Source organism: Homarus americanus, unplaced genomic scaffold, assembly GCF_018991925.1.
Source record: "Homarus americanus isolate GMGI-L3 unplaced genomic scaffold, GMGI_Hamer_2.0 scaffold33468, whole genome shotgun sequence".
NCBI classification, from domain to species: Eukaryota; Metazoa; Arthropoda; class Malacostraca; order Decapoda; family Nephropidae; genus Homarus; species Homarus americanus.
Window position 1 is genome coordinate 2,459,167 of NW_024714177.1, and position 21,760 is coordinate 2,480,926.

Sequence of the window (21,760 nt, forward strand, 5' to 3'; positions counted from 1 at the left end):
CACTTGGAGGCACAAAAAAGAATCCAAATTAATATTGAAGTTATACAGCACTCCACCTTCAACATTTTTGTGGCCGTTTTCCACAATTAATACTGTATTGTTTTACTTACAGCAGCTCATCATGCAAAACCAATGAATCTTTTCTTTGACTAAATTCTGATGATTTAATTAAATTCATTCTACTCTATCCTTTTAAATCAACATTATAACAGTCAAGTACAAGCTTTACTGTAGCTCTCACATCAATGTCCCTCTCCTACACACTTCTTCACTGTACAGCCAACTCAAATTATTCTCCTACATGAGAAAAACAAAACTGCTTGTTACATATTATCTTGACAGTATTTGTGATTTCATCATACATGTCAGTCACATTAAGTTCCGGTTTCAAATAAATGCGATATCCCTGGAAAAATTATTTAAATCAAGGATATTCACCAACCTTCCTTAATAATACAGTACCACTACAGTATAGGCATTGATGTATTGCACACATAGTAGCCGCCAAAGATAAATACCCATTTATATTCACTTTGATACTTAAATTGCATATCAAGGGAACAATGTCATTGTAACTCAGATGCAGAAAACTATATAAATAAATTTCACCCTTTAAAATATAATCATTTGTTAAAGGGGATCATCTAAAGAATCATTGCCCCCAGCTTATTTCACCTAAAGATTAGACCACCCTAAAACTATTTTGGGAGGATGAGGTTAGGTTAGGATAGAATAGGTTTAAGTTTGGTTAACTTAGCATTAAGGTAGTTAATCTTCAGGTGAAATAAGCTGGGGGCGATGATTCTTTAGATGATCCGTTAACGGTTATCTTGTATAATGGAAAAATTCCATTTTAAGACACATTCGCATTTCTGTACAGTACTGCATTCCCCTCCAAGGATGCAGAGTTCCTTCACTGTATTTTATAATGAACAATCAAAATTCCTATGCAAGCTTGACTTGCCTATTACACCAGCAATTCTACCCAGGTAGGTCATTTACCTACCTGAGAACGGTATTTTCAGACTTAAGATAGGAATACTATGCAGTACTGCATCTCCGTGGTTGAAATTTTTCTTAAATTTTTTGGGGGGAATGTGGTAATACTACTTGTGCTGTACAATACTGGTAAACACAGGTTGTCACTCACTGCCTCCTTAACTGGGATTTTAAAATCTGCATCCAATGGTCTTTCAGCCCAGTTTGACAAAAACACTTCTCTATCCCTCCAACCTGACCAAATATTCTCAAAATGAATCAGTCTAATAGTCATTTTCACCAACTCCTTAAAAACCCTTACAGTAACTTTATCTACCATCTCATCTTTACATATCTACTACCTGTACCATCTGGTAATACTGCACCCTTTCAGTAATCTAGACAACTGCTACAGTACTTGTCCAAATGTTCATCACTTGAATTTTATGAACTGTACAGCATCTCATAATTCCCTTCTAAATATCAAGTTTTCACCAAATCTTTGTAAATAATTTGATTTAGTTGCAAAACTAGCACTTCACTTCTAATGCGATCACAATCTTCCTGAATTTAGCGCTGAAACATACTTAGCTCCCATTACACTCAAGTTTTAGTCAATGGGACTATAAATATGGTTGACGAAGTTGAAAATGCTGATTATCAGTTTTATGAAATACAAATACAACCCAATTTCCATGTGTTAACCTTTAAGTTATTAAAACATTGATTTGCATAGACAGGTACCAAATCTCCTACATTTTATGGCACTGGAATAAAAAGTATTCCACACACCTCTAAGTGCACTAAATTTTCTTCCAACATGTACAGTATTTATAGTTATATTAATTAAAGGTTTCGATTCAAAATATAAATATTCTACATTTTGGAGTGCACTTTTACATAACTACTGTATGCTTAAAAAAAAGAAAGAAAAAGGGTAAAAATAAATGGACCAAGGATTAAAAAAAATACAACCTTTAAAAAATGAATATACATTATATTGTAGAGAATGCACTTATTACAATATGTATAGTGATACTTACTCTACATTTTATCAAAACATTGAAAATTGTACTTTATCAAGTAATACACGACACCTTTTTAGATCCTAGGAAATGAGGAATGGATTTCCCTTTCACTTCCTTGGGTTCTGATCAAAACTGAACACAATAAAAAGCTCTGATAAAAACAAATCATATTGAATAATATTTAAAAGTATTAAGAGCAATATTTGAAAAATATGGAAAACCTTTTAGTTGCAAAACTCTGAACAACCATTTCTGGCTAAACTATTGAGCAATGCAACAACCCCCACTTGATCCCTTGCAACCAAGCTTCACATCCTTCAGGCAGTGTCCAAAAAAAAAGTTCTTTCTTAAGAGGTAGAGCAACTCTCAAAGTCTTTTGGGGATGGGTAATGGGGGAGAGGGTCAGGAGGTAGGCCACTTGGATTGCAGACAATCTTAACCCATTCATTAGTGACTTGCGTAACAATTAGCCAGTCTGCCTGGAGTCAAGTTTTCTTGACTTGGACAATATGTCCTTATTAAATGGTGTAATGTTATTATAAAAACTACAAAAACTAAGAAAGAGCAAGCAAATTCTTTCACTATAGTATTGATAATCTCATTATCATTTCCTTAATTTACTTAGCAGATGAATGCAGAATATACTGATTTGCAAGTACAGTACAAAGAAGCAACATGACAAAATATATTGTACAGTACATTAAATAAAATTTGCAGTAATAACAAATTACTGTAATACATTATTGAACACCAAGTTCAAAGTTTAGAATTTTCATTCCTTGGTTCCCATAAACACCTATCCCATTTCCTGTCAGACAGAAGATGAAGATTTTAGGGATATTTAACATTGGGGAAGCCAATGATTGTTAATGATCGCACACGCACACAAGGCCATATCCATGACCGTCTCACTGCTGACACATTCACGGGCCACCACTAACAAATGGGTTAATGGCCTTCCCCCTTAATCAGGGACCTTCTTGGCCACAGACGCACAAACAAGCATTGTCAAACACAGTACAGTAATTGCACATCCATGGTAGTAAAGTCCCTGGGCCAAAGCAAATGTGGGCACATTTAATAACTAGCTTATTTATACAGGTTTCTGCGAGCCCTTCTTTCCAATGAGAGACTTATGGATGTGAGGAATGACGCCCCCACCGGCAATGGTCGCCTTGATGAGTGAATCCAATTCTTCATCACCACGAATAGCCAGCTGCAGATGGCGGGGCGTGATACGCTTGACCTTCAGATCTTTGGATGCATTACCAGCCAACTCCAAAACCTGCAAATAACAAGGATATTAGAGATGTGACTCACCACACACACACACATGTTCAGCCAAACACCCATGAAAACTACTTATAAAGCAACCACCTTATAAAAACAAAACTATGCAACAGCTGTATGGAACCAAAAGTGAAACTAGAGAATTCCACATCAAAAACAAACTCAAGAAAAATTATACCTGTACCTGTTTGGTAAAATTAAAAAATAATAACCTTTGTTTGGGAGAATTCAACAATTTGCACAGAAAATCATTCAATACGCCTATGACCTTTGGTACTTTTTTTGGCCCCAAAATCTGCATGGGAATTAAAATTTCTTTCTAGCCATTGATTAATATAACTTATGATAGACCACACACTGTTGTAATCAATGTTACCAAAAAATCAACCACAATAATTCAGATCTATTAGATACATTATACAATAGGAACAAATATTCTTCACACTGACAGTTTGTAAAATATTTATATTTTTAATACAGTACTGTAACCCAAAATTTGAAAAGTAATGCCTCCCCCCAAATGATACCATGGTACATTATCCTAGTATTTCCTGATAACAAAATCTTTCCTTAAATGTGTTACCATGAAATTCAGGTTAAAAAGGACATAAGCAGATCCAGTATACTGTACTGTACTGTTCCAGGTATATAAATAATGCAGGATAATAAAATCTTGTTGAGTTACCCAACTAAACTTCAAAACTCAGATCTGACCACCACAATTACTTCTGAAGAAATTAACTTAACTGGCAACTAAAAGTACACGACCAAACCCTGCGACCCCCAACCTACCAAGCCAGCCACAACAAAAGATTGCACACACTGAAGTAACCCGATTTGGCAAACTTGTGAGACTTATTGTGGACAGACTAACTTGCTAATATCCCCAGCCTCTATCACAGGGAAACAAAATACATGACCTGTTACGTATCCCTGTAAAACAAAGGCCAACTTTTGCTTTCACTGTAAAGTTAATACTGTATTGACAACTGCTTCTCATTGAAGGCAGGCACACATTGTCAGAAAACAAAGCTTCTTACCAACTTTTCAGATTTGACCACTGACATTTATTGGCATAAAAATGATATGGTTAAAGAATACAATTTTTTTACATGTAATGACCTATACATATGGAATAGCTTTACCATTCACTCTTAAAAACCCATTTTTGCATCCACAATTCTAAGAACAGAGCTGTGGGTAAATCTAGTTTTAGGGCAGAAATTTAACTTAAACCATAATATACACTGTACTGTAAGCAAACAATCAACAATCAACTTCAAGATCTGATTTACAATTTCCATTAAATTTAATAACAGTAAACAGGCCTCTGGGTGCTTTGAATGAAAAACCAGTCAAATTTTAGCAGGTCCTATTTCTTTTTTAAACTTTGGTCCAATCCGGCTAAAACTAATTAAAAATTTTATTCACCAGAATGGATGGTATTAGTGACATTATGCCACTTGAGTAAATTTCGAGTACCTGTATAGTAATGTACAGCAAATAGAATGTTAGGTATTCCCACTGTGACTGATTTTGTATAGATCCTACCCCATAACTGCCACCAAATCACTGTGGTAACAAATTTACCAGTACACATCTTTACATAAGTGATCGCATACTGCCCTAAGGGGTTCGGGTCATCTCGTACCCAAGATAAATTGTACTGCAGAATACAAAGTAACCACAATTAGACAACAAAAGCAGCATGTTGATGACAAAGTCTATATTATGCGGGCTGCAGGCTAGAATGGTTGCATATAAAAATTTACACAATCGGTTCAGAGTAGTGATAGAATGCTGCCAAATGGATGATGGCATTAGAAATGATCCTCACAAATTTGCAGAAATGTATCCCATGATTAACAACCGTTACTAAGAGCTGGGGATATTATTGTGTTGTAAATTCTCGGCTTTGTTTTTCTTAAGGATCTTCGTTTAGTATGACCAGAAGACTAGTGGCATCTATTACTGGCTCCAATCCTGGCTATAATTTACATTGGTTTTGCCTTTGGTTTCTTTCCATGATCATTATTTTGGTCTTACCTACATTTATCTAAAGTGCTGTTGAATTTGCCTTTTCCTTAAAGGTTGTTGCCAACGTATCTACTTCTTGGGTGTTGTTGCTTACTATATCCAGTTCATCAGTGTATAAGAACATTCTAATTTTGATCTTATGGAATTAATTTCCTTCTTGCATATTGTGGATTTCTCTTTATACTATATATATAAAGAGAAATCCACAACATGCAATACACTATATACATGGGTACAAACTGTCTCGTAAATTGGGTACAGCTTGACATGTTCTGACGAGTACGAGTTGTCCAGCATCGCTGCATGCATTTGTACTCAAAAAATTTAAGCATGTTTCACAATTACTACAGTACAAAAAAATTACAGATGTATACATGATCCAATTTTCATCATTTCAAGTTATTATATTTAAAGATTTACAGACGTAGAAGGTATATGCACTTCACACGTCACTGATATATCATTTTTTATGTATCAGTACAGTAAAACATATGCCAACATCCAAGTACCGTACCATTACTTTACACTCTAGGACTAAGTTATGAACAGCCACACAACCTACAGTACAGGGGGTCCCCGGGTTACGAACAAGTTCCGTTCCTAAGTCAGATTTGTACGTAAATCGGAACACATGTGCATACTGTACTTACAGAACAATCTTTAAAATCCCACAATATCATAGCCTAAGTCCTTATATACAGTAAATCTAAAATCACACAATTTAAGACAAAAGAATAAAATGACAAAATAGAGTAAATGGAAGTAAAAAATAAGTCATCACGTAAATAAAATACTGTACTGTAAATTTTAACCCCGTTCATAAGTCGGGGACCCCCTGCACACTGTGACCTGTGCATGTGATTTTCAAATTATTTAATTTGATCTTATTTTTTTAACTTATTTTATTTATATCATCTTGCTTTAACTCATGATTTTCCCCATTGGCGGAGGTCACTACTGTAGGATCAGAGCAGCTGTCCAAAACTTTAGTCCTTGACTACCTCGTGTACATGAAGACTGATGAATTTAACAGTATCAGCAATATCTGCTAAATAGCACTGAATTATGGATAGAAATTTAATTTCCAAGTTAGATCAACCAGATTTTGTGTCAATATCTGTGCAGTATATTTGGTTTTAAACTTACAAGAATGATACCAACATTCAAACAATATATACCTTACAATGAGGTTAACATGCCAGAATATTAACCTAAAGCAAAACCTCCAAACCATTACACTAAAAATCCCGACTTCTAATTCTGGAGAAATAATCTGGCTAAATTGATGACTGACCCATCGACGCAATATTTAATTTTGTTTATTTTCTTACTATATTCTTCATCTGAGAGTTCTGGTGTGACACTTATGCAAATGCTTTGCTTGATAGATAATTAGGTGCACACTACTTTGTCTTCTGTGGTAATGTGGCAATGATGTCTCATCCAAGGATGTACAGCCAATTATACTGACATAGTATTTCAAAACACCCTAGTGCTGCACACTGATTGAGGCCTAAGCTCAGTATACTTCATGCGCTGCAAGGTGCACGCGGCTGCTTTCACGTCCACAAAAAAATTAAAATTACACCATACCATAGCAAGTTCTTTCTGTTTAATATGCTGGCAGTGGGGCCCCATGGTTACTAAGTTAAGCAAGGTTTCTTTGGTTAGGTTGGGGAGGTCTTCTAACGTGGCTTCTGCTGCTCGTTTTTCTTTTCAACTAAGGTTAGGTTAGGTTAAAATTATAAGTAACCACTTTTTAACACATTTACACAAACTACGAGTGTCCACCATAAAACAGTGAAATTGCAGCTTTTTTCCAGTTTTCTATGAATAATTGCCGGCAGGTCAGGCATCAACAATTACCAAAATTCCATTTGCAGCTGGAAGCTGGCATTGTAATGGGGTAATTATTTATGACTAACCCGCAGCCGAAATTGATCGAAAGCGATTATAAAAACACCAGATTTTCACTGTTATTTTATAGTGGACACTGTTGCAGTTTGTGCAAATGTGTTAAATAATTTACATTTTTAAAATAAACGTTACTTAACATTTGTGGGCATGAAGAACAGACCTAACCAAACAAACCTACCTAACCTTGCCCAACTTTCTCACCGGGGGCTCTGCACCCTGGAGTCCCTGGTATATTAAGCAGAAAGAACTTACGTACTATGATATGGTGAAATTTGAGACATTTTCTGGACGGGTGATGATGCAGGCGCACCAATGCTTATGAAGCCCGGGCGGCAATGTTATTTATTGTGATGGCAGGAAACGTTGAGCCACGGCGTTGAGGAAGTGATGAATAAATTTTTTCCCAGTCTGAAAGCACAGGAATTCCGACAGTGGACAGTCTTCATTTAAAGGAACAATGCCGTGGTTTTTGAATAATTGAAGGGTCTTGCTGTCTCTCCCTAAATTCGCAAATTACGTCCATATAAGACTGGCGACAACCTTCACATGTCACGCTGAAAATGAAACTGCCTTTAGTACAGCACCAGAGTGCAGCCTCATTACCGCCAGGAAGACAAAATAGTGCTCACCTGGACGCCTAATTGTCTATGAAACAAAAAATTTGCACAAGAAATGGTCATCATATCAGAACTCGCTTATAAAAATAAAGAAAATAAACAGTAATAAAAATAACTCAGCCGCAGGTTAGTCGTAAATATTAACCCTGTAATGGATTCTAATAGGAAAGAAACTTCGGTATACATTTCCTTGTAATAAACCAACTACTCTTTTCAGTTTAACACCTTCAATGGCAAGACTGTAATACAATTTTGTCTAATCTGAGTCGATTGGTCACTTCTTTACCATGAAGGTACTACATTGTAAATAAATTCTCCTTTAGGTTGGGGCAATTAAAAAACACCAGAAAAATATCTCGATACAAATTAGGGAAATTGGGATAAAAACGAATTTTTAGAGGTTAACACAAGATAATAGTCATGTTCATTAGTGTCATAATATAACCAAGGACTAATCAATGTAGGGTAATTATATAGGACTAACCCACCGGCGAATTTGATTGAAAACAATCATAAAAATGCCAGATTTTCATTATTATATTGTAGTTTGTGAAATATGTGTAAAAAGTGGATATTTTTTAAATAAACGCTGCTTAACATTTGTGATTATGAAGAACAGACCTAACCAGCCAAACTTACCTAACTTCCCCAGTACATTAATCAGAAAGAACTTACTTTTATATGGTGAAATTTGAGGCATTTCTGGACAGACGATATGGCTGCATCGGCGTTATGCAGCCCCGGCGGGTTAGTCCTACATATTAACCCAATGTAGTCTAGCATATATAGGATAAATTGCCAAAATATTTTCTTTGATTCCTCATGCATAGTAGCAACAATTCATGATACAATGAATTGGGGTTTTTGAGGTATTATTATAGTTTGGTCATGCAGCAAAATTTTGAATTTTTAGTTTAGGTAGGTTGAAATTATGGTTTTCCAAGGGTCTTATACGTGCATTGAAGGAATTCCAAATAGGTGCATGACCGAAACGATAATTTTACCGTTTTTGAGCGGTTAATAATATACAATACTGTATATGAGGGGATTTCCTGCCTCTTGCCCTTAAGATTGCCTATTTTAAAAACAAATCTAGCATCTACCGACATTTGCTTAAGATCATCAAAGCAGCCACCCCGTTTGAATAATACATATGCCTACAAAGCAAAAGGATTATGAAACTATAGGATTCGTATGGGAAGGTGAATGCCAAACCATTTTGGCAGCAAATATTTGGAACTTGGCAAAAAATAACAAGGTCGCCCGTTACTCTAAGGTTTACATGTGGTTGCATGTACTTTTTCTTTGGCCAGAATAGGTTAAGTTTTGACGATACACAACAGTTCGAATTCAAACCACACATTACTGCATACAGTATAACCCAACTATTTAATACTTGTTTACCATATAGTTCCCCGCCCAAACGTGGAGAAATATGGCACTTTAAACAATTTAATGTTTCCGCACGTTACTGGAGGGAGACAATTATCTGATCCCATGTATTTCTGGCGGGAAGCATTTTATATTTTCCCGCGCATTTATGGAGGCAGAGACGGCAACGTCGCGCCACACCACTCAGGGACAATGGACTCGTCCTCCACATCAACGACCGCGCCGTTTAAAATAACTACAATCAACGCTACCATACTCCTACAGGAGGAAAAATCACATGTCAATTATTCTTGAAGTGAAGTAGTAATTAGAACAAGAGTTTTATAATACAATTATTTAAATTTTAAGATGCCGGTACCATGGGCGCCCTTCAGGAGTACCAACACTACTAGAGCTAGGGTTACTGTACCTCAGCAGTCAGGTACTCGAGGATGGCAGCGCTATAGACTGCGGCAGTAGCACCGACGCGGCCATGGCTCGTCGTCCTGTTCTTGAGATGCCTGTGGATACGGCCCACAGGGAACTGAAACGAAGGGTCAGGGTTAAACACCATGTTGGTAAACATGTTCCATGCCGCCATGTTAAACGTCACTCGCCTGATTTATCTTAGATCAAGCCAATTTCTCCACAACATATATAATATAAATATAAATTTTAAGTTAATTTGGACGAGACGGCTGGCAAAAATCGATAACTAACCTGAAGACCCGCCCGGGCAGAGCGTGACACTGCCTTGGCTTTCGCTTTGCCGGAGTCCTTGCCTGCCTTACCACCAGCCTGAAACAAACCAACATTTTACCAGTTAAAACCTCGAGTTGAGCCTTCAAACTTTGCCAGTGTACGCACCACACTTCCTTCTACAGCACAGTGAAGGTTTTATCCCAATAACACTTGTATCTCTCATAAAAACTCGCAAGGACTCACCATGATGCCTGTACTCACTACCACTGCACTATCACAACTGTTACCGATGGCGCGCGCAGAGCGTCTTTTTTTACTGGCCCGGCGCTATGACGTCAGGTTTAAATGCGCCAATCAGCGGAGCGAGTTTGATGAGTTTGACCAATCAGATACACTCCCGGGGAAACTTTGAATAACCCGCTGCTGGGTATCCGTACAACACTCCCAAGTTTCCCCGCCAAATGGGCTTAATATTCCCGCCAAATTTACTAAATAGTAATTCTTACTTTACTTATTCATCCAGTAATGTTGAAGTATGAGCCAAAAGGTGATTTAAGGTGATCTAAGTTTCACACAATAAAAATACACGGGATTTCAGTTACGTTACCGTCTAATAATCGTGTATTTCACATGTCAACTTATTTACCATATTTGATTTGTCAGTATTATAGGGTTCAATAAACTTTTTAGCCTTGTATGATTAACATCCAGTCATAGACTGCGCAGTCAAATGACAATAATATGGAATACATGGTATAAAAAAATACAGGTTTCTATCCAAATGGCAATGCATGTGTAACCCAAGATGGATAGCATTATAGTTAACAACCCTTACAAACATTATCTACACGTTATGGGTCATGAGTAGAGATATAAAGATATTTATTCGGTAAAATCATACAAGTTCACATTGATTCGGCATGTACATAGGCAGTGCCTAATGCACATGCAATGAACAAAAACTCGATATAAATCGCTGAGAACCCAAGAAAGCTGGGGTTTTACTTATTTTTATGTATGGCTTCACATAATAGAGAATGAACATGAAAAACAAAGTTCACAAAGAAAACAATAAACTGACACGTGAGTAATTATGATATATAATGGCGCATGCCATTTGTCCATTCACAGCAGTAACCTGGAGATGGCACTTCTATAAGTGAAGAATTAATACAAATGAATATGACATACCCTTGACCTAATATAAAACAGCAATAAAGAATAAATATAGGAAAATTATTTATGAAGATAATGTTAACAGGCATCACAAAGTCTGTATACTTGTACTAACAAGTTGGTAGAACACGTATACCTGGTACTTATGAAGAATATAAAAAACAGGCAATTTCAGTAATACAAAAACTTCTTCAAACCTGTATGTATGTAAAGATGTTTACAGTGTATGTGCATATACTGTATGTGTGTAAAAAAGACGTTTACAGCATGGGTGTATATGTGTGTAAAGAAGACGTTTGCAGTGTGCATATATGCGTGTAAAGAAGCCGCTTACGGTGTGTGTATGCTCCCTGTAAGAAGAATGAAAGTAGATGAACACCAAACTCGGCTAAATTCACTTCAATAGCAGCTGTATCGCAGTAACGTAACGCTGATTACCAAACACAACATGAGGTTTGTCGCATGGAAGTAAAGATTGGTAAAGACTGGCAGCACAGGAGAAAATACCCTGTATCAAGATTAGATAAGCCGAAAGGAACAATAGTTAGGAAAGCAGACTGTTGCTGATTTGAAGGAGAGAAATGCGCTCTTAAGAAACTGTTTATCATGGAGCAGACGAAGGAGGAAAGTAACACGGGAGACGTCGTTCACCATTAATAGAAAGTAAACGAGGAAGAGGAGAAAGGGGGAAAAAGTAATCCAAGAATCATATAATTTACCCCACAAGAGAGTCAGCCACGGCTTAGTGAAATATAATTTATTGATGGTAAGCCAGAATTGGACATCGGCAGTGTTGTGGAACACTTGGGGGAGACACCCCTCGTTTACAGAAGACATGATCTGCTTTCAGAAAAGGCAGGAATTTAGGCTTATTAGAGGAGGCTTAAACAATAAAAAAAAATACATCTTAAATAAGACAGTGAAATTACCCACAACTTGTGGACTTGTTAAATGTACCACGGTCACCGGGTCTGAACGTAAGAAAATAGTCTAAAAAATTATATACACACTAAAAAGAGCAAATTGGTTGTATTTTTATATGTAAAAAATATACAATACACGTGAATTAAAGTAAGGCTATAGAGAATTGTTTTGGACGACTGAGTATGATCAAGGAGTGTGAGACTACAGAAGGATAGTTTAATCAATGTTAAATTGTTTAGCCTCCCGCGACGGTGGCGTAACGAAGCGGCCGGAAAGTAAAATACACATAAAGCCCATTGTGCCTTACACGATATCGTGCGATAAATTCGATAACACCAGATTATTCAAGAAAACAATTTATATAATTATAGTCAGTAGGTTACTGACATCCAACTTTAAATATCTAGGGATAATTTATCAAATCAACATAATGATTATTTTGCAGCAAAAGATAATTATATTCCTAAGGGAATATACTCTCTTCAGATCTTCAGTAAGAGCGATGGTGATGGCTACAGCTTTACACCATTTAATATGAACCAAATGGGAGTAGACGACGTGGGCATAAACAGTTAGACTGTCTAAACACTGTAACATAATTCTCTTGAGGGCTGCTCATAGGCAACATGATCTGTAGAAATGAAAGATACGATTAAGTAAATGTAAAATGAATAAAGTTGTTAAACTATCGTATCAAAAAAGAATAAGTAAATTTGAACTTTAATTAGATAAATTTATATAAAGGAAGCAAATGCAGTAGATAAACACTGGTTCGGAAACAGATGTATGTACATGGGTGGAATAAGTTACCAAATAAAATAGCACCATTAAAACATTCATGCAGTGTCTATTATTGTGCTATTGGAGAGATGACGCAGAGGAAAGTGGAGGAACGCGGAGATAAATAGCAGGCGGAGGAAGAAAGGAAGGAGAAGGGGGATGAGTAATAAGAAAAACGAAGGAATAATAATATTTAAGTACAAATACATAGCACAACGAAAAGGTTTCCCTGTCGTTCACCATGAGTTGCGGATCGGATCAATGACAACCAATAGACTTGTCCCAGAGGCCGTGCGCACAGTGGACTGGAAAGTTACTGCCAGCTACATTTAAGAGACGTGACCGACTGCCCAAGCGGCTAACGAGCCGATCAGTGGCGTAGAGAGGATGCAATGTTAAGTAAAGTTTTGACTAGATCACCTCGTAGTGTCGCACTAAGGTCACATCGGTGCCAGGGAGACGCGGGAGTGCTTAGCCGAGCACGAGAGTCAACATGACTACGAGAATGATGCATTTCTTATTTATCTATCGAGCAATCTACAGATTCTAGTTATCTATATCTTTTGATCAAAGTCTCTACCTACCAATCAATCGATTTATCTATCTTCTGTATTTATTTGCCTATCTTTAAGAAAAGCAAGGCGACCAAACACTGGTATCAACAAATACAAGGTACAAAGTAAGCAGTCTCGTTTATGTAGTAACCTAGAATTAGCGCTTAAAGCCAAAGTTGATGAAGCACAGTATGTAATATATCATAAATTGGAATCAGCGCTTAAAGCCAAAGTTGATGAAACACAGTATGTAATACATTATAACCTAGAATCAGCGCTTAAAGCCAAAGTTGATGAAGCACAGTATGTAATACATTATAACCTAGAATCAGCGCTTAAAGCCAAAGTTGATGAAGCACAGTATGTAATACATCATAACCTAGAATCAGCGCTTAAAGCCAAAGTTGATGAAGCACAGTATGTAATACATCATAACCTAGAATCAGCGCTTAAAGCCATTTGTTGTTGAAGAGTAGTAAGATTTATAACCTGAGGCAACAAACAAGTAGTCCACACAGCTGAGGGTGAGGGTACGGGGGGGTTAACCTATGTGGGGCAATAGTGAGACCTGACTCACTGAGAGACAGCTGACGTAACACAAGCGGATCACACACCCATAAGAACTTGACCGTGACTCCTAGGAGGGTAAGGTCAGGTCAGGTACGTTGCGATTTCACCTGATGAATCAAAAACCCTAACGCTAACCATACCTATAGTAAACTAGTCTAACCTAACCTAATGTAACACAACCTACCCCCCAAGGTGGCTAACGTGGTACAGTGATGTAGAGTTCACAATGGCCACCTTCACTCAGCGTCATTTCCTCTGAGACGTGTTGACCAGTTATTTTATCGCATTATGAAGTACACGAGGGTACGGGATTTTTGTATGTACCCCCATCTTTCCTAGGACCACCTGAAAATTAGGCACCCTAGTTCATTTCACCTGACCTGATGATTAAATACCCTTACGTTAACCTAACATAATCTAACCAAATTAACCTAACTTACCCTTACCAAACTTAACCTCGCCTAACCTAACCAAATCCTCTCAGGTAAGAACATAAGAATGGAGGAAACTGCAGCGGCCCAATTGGCCCATACTGGGCAGTCCCGTTTACACCCAACCCCTATTGCTCATATAAGCATCCAACCTATGTTTGAAGCTATTCAGCGTATTCGAGTTAATGATGATATTTGGTAACTTGTTCCATTCATCCACTACTCTGTTTCCAAACCAGTGTTTACCTATTTCACGCCTAAATCTAAATTTGTCTAATTTAAAACTATTGTTAAGAGTTCGCTCCTGGTTGGATAGTTTGAGTACCTTTGTAATGTCCCCTTTGTTTAACCCTGACTTCCACTTATACACCTCTATCAGGTCGCCCCTCGCTCGACGTCTCTCGAGGGAGTGCAAATTAAGATGCTTTAACCTGTCTCTATACTCAAGGTTCCTAATGCCCGGGATTAGTCTTGTCATTCTCCTCTGAATTCTTTCCAATGATTCTATATCCATCCTGTAATACGGTGACCAGAACTGAACTGCGTAATCCAGGTGTGGTCTCACAAGCGCAAGATACAGTTTTAGGATGACCTCGCTAGCCTTGTTACGAGCAAAAACACATTGTTTACTTGGCTTAAGGTTCCTACTTATCATTACTCCTAAATCTCTCTCGCAGTCGGATTTGTCTATGGCATCGTTGTTCATCTGGTATCTGGTTTCCCTGTTTACATCTCCTATACTGAGTACTTTACATTTGTCCACGTTGAATTTCATCTGCCATTTTTCAGACCATTCGAAAATTTTTTTTAGATCTTCCTGTAGTTTTGCGGAGTCCTCGTCAGATTTAATAACACGTCCTATTTTAGTGTCATCAGCAAATTTACTTATGTTGCTGTCTATGCCGATATCTATGTCGTTTATGTATATAATAAATAATAATGGTCCAAGTACTGAGCCTTGGGGAACTCCACTTGTGACTTTGCTCCAGTGGGACTTAGTGCGGTTAATGCTCACTCGCTGTTTCCTGTCCTGTAACCAAGCCCTAATCCATTTAAGGATGTCACCTTTGATGCCATGTGCTTCTACCTTTCTAATTAGTCTTTCGTGGGGGACTCTGTCGAAGGCTTTGCTAAAGACGAGATATACCACATCATAATTGTGCCCCTCGTCCACCGATTCGAAAACTGATGAAAAGAATGTTAATAGACTAGTTAGACAAGAACGCCCGCTTGTGAAGCCATGCTGGGAATCATTGATCAATAGGTGCTTCTCCAGGTGATTTCGTATAGAGTTTGAAATGAATGCTTCCAGTAATTTGCCTACTACTGATGTTAGACTGATTGGGCGGTAGTTAGAGGATAGTGATCTATCCCCCTTCTTGAAAATCGGTATTACATTCGCTATCCTCCAGGATTCTGGTACTACACCTGTTTTTAAGGACATGTTAAACAACTTTGCTAAGGGCATACTAAGCTCTTCCTTACATTCCTTTAATACTCTGGCAAATATGTCATCGGGACCAGGTGACTTATTAGGCTATAGTTTGTCTATTTGCTTACTAACATCGTTACTAGTCACTAATATCTCGCTTAATTTGTTTTCTTCACTATCTCTGAATAGAGTCGGTGCCTCGGGTATCATGTTTAAATTTTCAGTGGTGAAAACTGTTGATAAATATTTATTTAAATTATTGCTAATTTCTCCGTCATTATCAGTGAGCTCGCCGGTATCTGACCGTATTGGTCCAATCTTTTCTCGTGTTTTAGTTTGATACATTTGGTAGAATCCTTTGGGGTTTGTCTTCGCCTCCCTTGCTATCCTTACCTCATTATTCCTCTTGGCTTTCCTTATCTCGGTTTTAACCCTACTCGCCAATATCTTATAATAATCCTGGAGGTAAATTTCGCCACGCTTTATCCTTCTACCTATAGCCTTCCTTTGGCCAATGATGTTCTTTAAATAATTGTTGTCTGATCTGAGTTTTTTGTATGGTACGTTCTGCCTTTGTGCATTAAGTAACTCATTATTTAAATTGTCGTGGAACTCGGCAATCACAGATCTCGTTATCAGGTCTGAGTCATCTGTCAGGTTCACGGCCAAGCGCGACACCCCCTCTCTCAGCTGCCTCTTTAAACTGTCAAAGTTTGCCCTTCTGAAATCTGGTACTTCAGTGGAATTTTCCTTACTTCTGCCCTGAAAATCTAACTGGAATCTAATTTCTTTGTGATCTCTGTTTGCAAGTTCGTTCCCTACCTCGACATTGCTAATGAGGTTTTCTCTGTTCGACAGAACTAAATCGAGTATATTATTACCCAGTGTGGGTTCGGTTATATGTTGACTTAGGAAACAGTCCTGGATCGTCTCGAGAAAATCCTCTGATTCTGAGTTACCCGTAAGGTCAGTCCAATCTATTTGGCCAAGGTTAAAGTCGCCTACTTTACAGACTTTGTTGTGTATGGAAGCCCTGCGCATTTCATCCCAGATAAGTCGCTCATTGACTCTATCAAGATTGGGAGGTCTATATATTACTCCTGTGATTAATTTTTCCCGACCGTCGCTTAATTCTATCCAAATTGTTTCTGTATTCCACTCGGTTTTTATTTCTTTATTTATTTCACACTTCAGATTATCCCTAACATAGATTGCTACTCCGCCTCCTTTCCTGGCCTGCCTATCGGTATGGAACAATTTGTAACCCGCAATTTGGTATTCGACCGGCAACTCACGTGAGTCTAGGTTGATCCATGTTTCAGTGAATGCTATTATATCGATTTTTTCGGTACATACCAAGGCCCTAATATCATCCATTTTGTTTCTCATACTTCTACTGTTCTGAGTCCTCCCTTTACCGCGTTTAGTTTTAAACTCCCTGTTTAATTTAGTTTTGTCATCATTCCTAACACTATTTCCCTGTAATCTTTTACTTTGTTTACCCGCTCCCACTGCAGTTTCCCCCACCCCCGCGCCCATATGTTCCCCTAGCAGTTTAAAGACTTCGATATCCTTTGAACTGCCCCCTCTAGAGACCCAGCCAGGGTTGCCACCCCATCCTGAGACAGGTGCACCCCATCCCTAGCATAAAAGTCCCTTCTGCCGTAGAAGTTGTCCCAGTTGTCAATGAATGGGACAGATATTGACTTGCAATATCTGTCAAGACGGTCGTTGACACCAACCGCCCTTGACAACCATTCACTGCCAACTCTCCTTCTAGGCAGGACACGGCATATGATAGGGATCCCTCCCTTAGACCTAATACGATCTATAGCTGCCTTGAACTTATCAAGAAGCTCCTCTCTCCTACACCGGCCAATATCATTGCCTCCTGCACTGAGGCAGATAATGGGTTTGTTCCCATTACCAGACAAGATATTGTCCATCCTGTCAATTATATCCCCCACCCCAGCTCCTGGCAAACACACCCTCATCCTATTTTTGATTTTACCACAAAAGGCCCTGTCCATGTACCTTACCTGTGAGTCACCAACAAGTAAAGTTTTTATACCTTCCCTGTCATCCCTGTCCCTGACTGTACTAACGTCCAATTCGTCTATCAAGGAACTGAACGAGTTGGTACACTTAGCTGTTGTTGACGTTGTTGTCGTATCCTTGGTGTATTTCTTCACCACCAGCTTCGTCTTCCCACTCCTCACAACCTTCCACTCGCTTGAGTTTTTGTCAGACACTGGCTTTCCCTGTCCCGTCTCCCCTTTTAACCTCGCCAGCTCTTCCTTTAATTTCAGGTTCTCCAACGTGGCCCTCTCAATTTCTTCCTTGGCCCTCGCCAATTCTTCCATGGGCCACTCCAGTTTGGTCAACAAACTCGCACACCCAAGACCGCACATAACACTGGCCATATCTGATAATTATCCCTCGGGAGCTAACCTTGCCGTGACCTTTCCCCTAGTGAGGTCAGAACACAATGTTAGGGTGTTTAATCATCAGGTAAAATAAGCTGGGATGACTAATCCGTCACATGATCCCAGTCTTGTCGTCTCATAGTGTAATCTCTTTTACTGTCTTCAAATACATGACAAGATAAAAGATTATTTATGTATGTACTAGTACGCATAAAGACGATTGTGTGTGTCTGTGCTCATCTGGCCATTTTGTGAACGTGTTATCTTGAACAAACATGAGTTGAATTCGATATAACTTGGTACACTATGCATGTAACCCAGCAAGATCTGCGAGGCTTTCCGTAACCAATATTACCCCTTCGTATTTAGGGGGAATTCATCAGGGGAGGGGGGTGAATAGAAAGTTTGAATTATTTATTATTTGTAACTGCATACGACACACGAACCAACCTAACATGACCTAACGATGCCGGTTAGGTTAGGTTCGTATCATATACTGTACTACACAATACAGTCAAATTACGTTATACTGTACCCCCTTACCCATACCTAGATCGTTAAGAGGAATAACTGCTAGTGTTTGTTTATCTGCACATACGAATCACCATGTCTTCTGTAATTCAATTCATCAACATGGTAAATAAAATTGCACAATAAATGATAATAATGAAAACAATGAAACATTTGAGACACCTTTTAGAAGCTCTGGAGAGATCTCGAAGTTTCAATATTTTGAGTACAGTACAAGCTAATAATTCCCAACAGGAAACTTGCTTCGACACTCCTCCAAATCTTCGAAAAGTGCAGAATTCCATGTGTTAAAGGCGATATTGCTGAAAAGAGATCAGGGCAATGAGGTCATCGTAAATGGCGTCGTACACCCATAACTGTTCTTGCAATTGGCCCCTAATCCGATTGTTTAGTTCGAATCCCCGTGCGTTTACGGTCCAAGGTCGCTTACACCAATAATCCTCACCACGTTGTTTGTGTGAGTGAAAACGGTTAGTTGAAGACACCAACAATGCTATACCAGACATGATTAGTGTATTGTACAAGTTTATTTTTTCATTTCGAAAGTGTCATCTATTTAAAATATGTTTATGTATTTATAGGTCTGAATAATGAGTTTCCATACTTATTGCGTTTTATATCACATAAATATGTACGCGCGCACACACACACACACACACATATATATATATATATATATGTATATATATATATATATATATATATATATATATATATATATATATATATATATATATATATATATATATATATTTTTTTTTCTGGGAGCTTACAGTAGCTCCCCACCACAAATCCCCCGGCTGGGTGGGCACACTGTGCTGGCCATGTTCTCTCACCCACAACTTCTTGGACCCCACTTTTGATATTCCTGGATCCGCCCCTGAAGCCTTACCAATACACATACACACATACCCCCCACACACGCACCTAAATCATACAGAAGAACTATCTATATTTTGTGAAAAATATATTATTATTATTATTATTATCATTATTATTATTACATATGTTTTTATACCAACACTCCCTTGAAGAGGAAATGTGTTTGTACCAGCAGCTCGCTAACATTTCTACATGAAGTAGAGTAAAACGTTTGCGCTTGCACCCGCTCCGGAGCGATAGTGGATTTTTTTGTACCAGCGACCTCGTAAACAAACACTAGGCCGCAGGACAAATGATTTACTTCTTCTACTACTACTACTACTACTAATAATAATAATAATAATATAACAATAATAATAATAATACAGAATTAATCATAGTTTCAGTTTCGTGGGTAATGTGATTACCGTAGTTTTAAAAGACTGTGAAGTTCATCTGAAACTTTTGTGGGGCTGCACCGTTGACGAGTTATTTGGACAGTGTGAGTAAATTCACCCTCCACTCATTGTGAGAATAAACCCTTGCTCATGTACTTACCGCACGATGCATATTCCTTGTAGGTTAAGCTGTGAGAACGTACCTAACAGCTTTACTGAAGTTAAAACGCCAAAATAACATCCAAAGTCTACGGAAACTAAACACTTTCACTATTTTTTTTAGTTTGGTATAACTAATTACGTCCAAAAGGATGTCAGACTCCTCAAAAGCTACGCAGCCTACCAGAATATAATATATGATGACAAGATAATTGATATTTACTCAGCAAGCAAATTTTTCCCAGATGGCGTCAAACTTGAGGGTATACTTTATAAGGGGACAGCAAAGGAACGTGAGGTAGCGTACAGTACTATCCATGAGTACATCTCCCTAAGAGACAAAATTAACGTAGATAATATTACATTGAATATCATTGAATGTAAAATGTCGACACAAGAGAAAATTAATAACTTTTGAATTTCTATAATAACCAAAACAAAAACGAGAAGCTGAAACGTTCTGATAGCTAAGTTTATATTAAGTTTCAACACACACACACACACACACACACACAGGGTAAAAGAATTGCCACAAAATGTCAATTAAATAAAGGCTGCGTGATGCGAAGCACTTGTCCTCACTGTGGGCTCTATTAACTGTGGGTGCTATTAAGTGTGGGTGCTGTTAACTGTGGGTGCTAATAACTGTGGGCTCTATTAACTGTGAATTTATTAACTCAGGGTTCAATTAATTGTGGGTTCTATTATATATATATATATATATATATATATATATATATATATATATATATATATTCTTTTAACGCAGGGTTCTATAAAGTGTTGATTAGACTGGGGGATGATAGAAATTGACATTGCCAATGTCTACAATATATATTTTACCATCACGGCATGATCCTATCTGTGATTGTTTCATTGTTTAACTTTAACTTAACCCAAGTAGTAATAATAATAATAATAATATTTATTCAGTAAAATTTTCATTCAGGTTTACAATTGGATAAACATGTATATAAACAAGGCAGTTGTACCAATGCAGCACGAATATAAATAATGTAGGTATACAGTGCAAGTAGGCCGTGGGAGTATACAGTTTCCTGTGTGCCGAGAAAGTGCAGGTATTTACTTCCACCATGTAACATGTTTAATCTAGATAACTGTACAGTATTTCACATTGTATCTGTATTTTTTGGCTAAACAAACGGTTTCAATATCACTATCACTAATAACTGTGGATCTATAGATTGCTGGCTCTGTAAACTATATATATATATATATATATATATATATATATATATATATATATATATATATATATATAAACTGTAGCATAAAACAATCAGCAATCTTAATCCGAATTTCCATCACTAGACACTGTAAGTCCGGTGACCTATGATAAATTGTACGACATCATCCCCCTCACCAGGCACTGTCACCTGGGAAAGTGTTACGTCTGGCAGCTCCTGAACCCTGCCGAAACAAATAATATTAAGATAACTACTGCAGAACACGAACAAAATTATGACGACTACTGCATGACACAAGAAATATTATGTCAAATACTGCATGACATGAGCAATATTATGACAAATACTGCCTGACACAAGCATATTATTA

At 37.7% G+C, this 21,760-nt stretch overlaps 1 protein-coding gene across 1 annotated transcript; it reads right to left on the minus strand.

Annotated features, from left to right (window-relative positions):
- Window positions 1-1,954: 1,954 nt before the first annotated feature.
- Window positions 1,955-10,261, minus strand: LOC121876772 (histone H2A.V). Its single transcript, XM_042382156.1, has 4 exons — window positions 10,184-10,261; window positions 9,959-10,036; window positions 9,669-9,782; window positions 1,955-3,291 (listed from the first exon to the last, which is right to left on the minus strand). The coding sequence occupies exons 1-4, from the start codon at window positions 10,184-10,186 to the stop codon at window positions 3,100-3,102; spliced, it is 387 nt and encodes a 128-aa protein (XP_042238090.1). The 5' UTR covers window positions 10,187-10,261; the 3' UTR covers window positions 1,955-3,099.
- Window positions 10,262-21,760: the final 11,499 nt, after the last annotated feature.

Coding starts and splice junctions, on each gene's coding strand:
- LOC121876772 (XM_042382156.1), bottom strand. Junction 9,783..9,958: donor CTGCCCGGGCGGGTCTTCAG/GTTAGTTATCGA, acceptor CCTTCGTTTCAG/TTCCCTGTGGGCCGTATCCA. Junction 3,292..9,668: donor TCGAGTACCTGACTGCTGAG/GTACAGTAACCC, acceptor TGTTATTTGCAG/GTTTTGGAGTTGGCTGGTAA.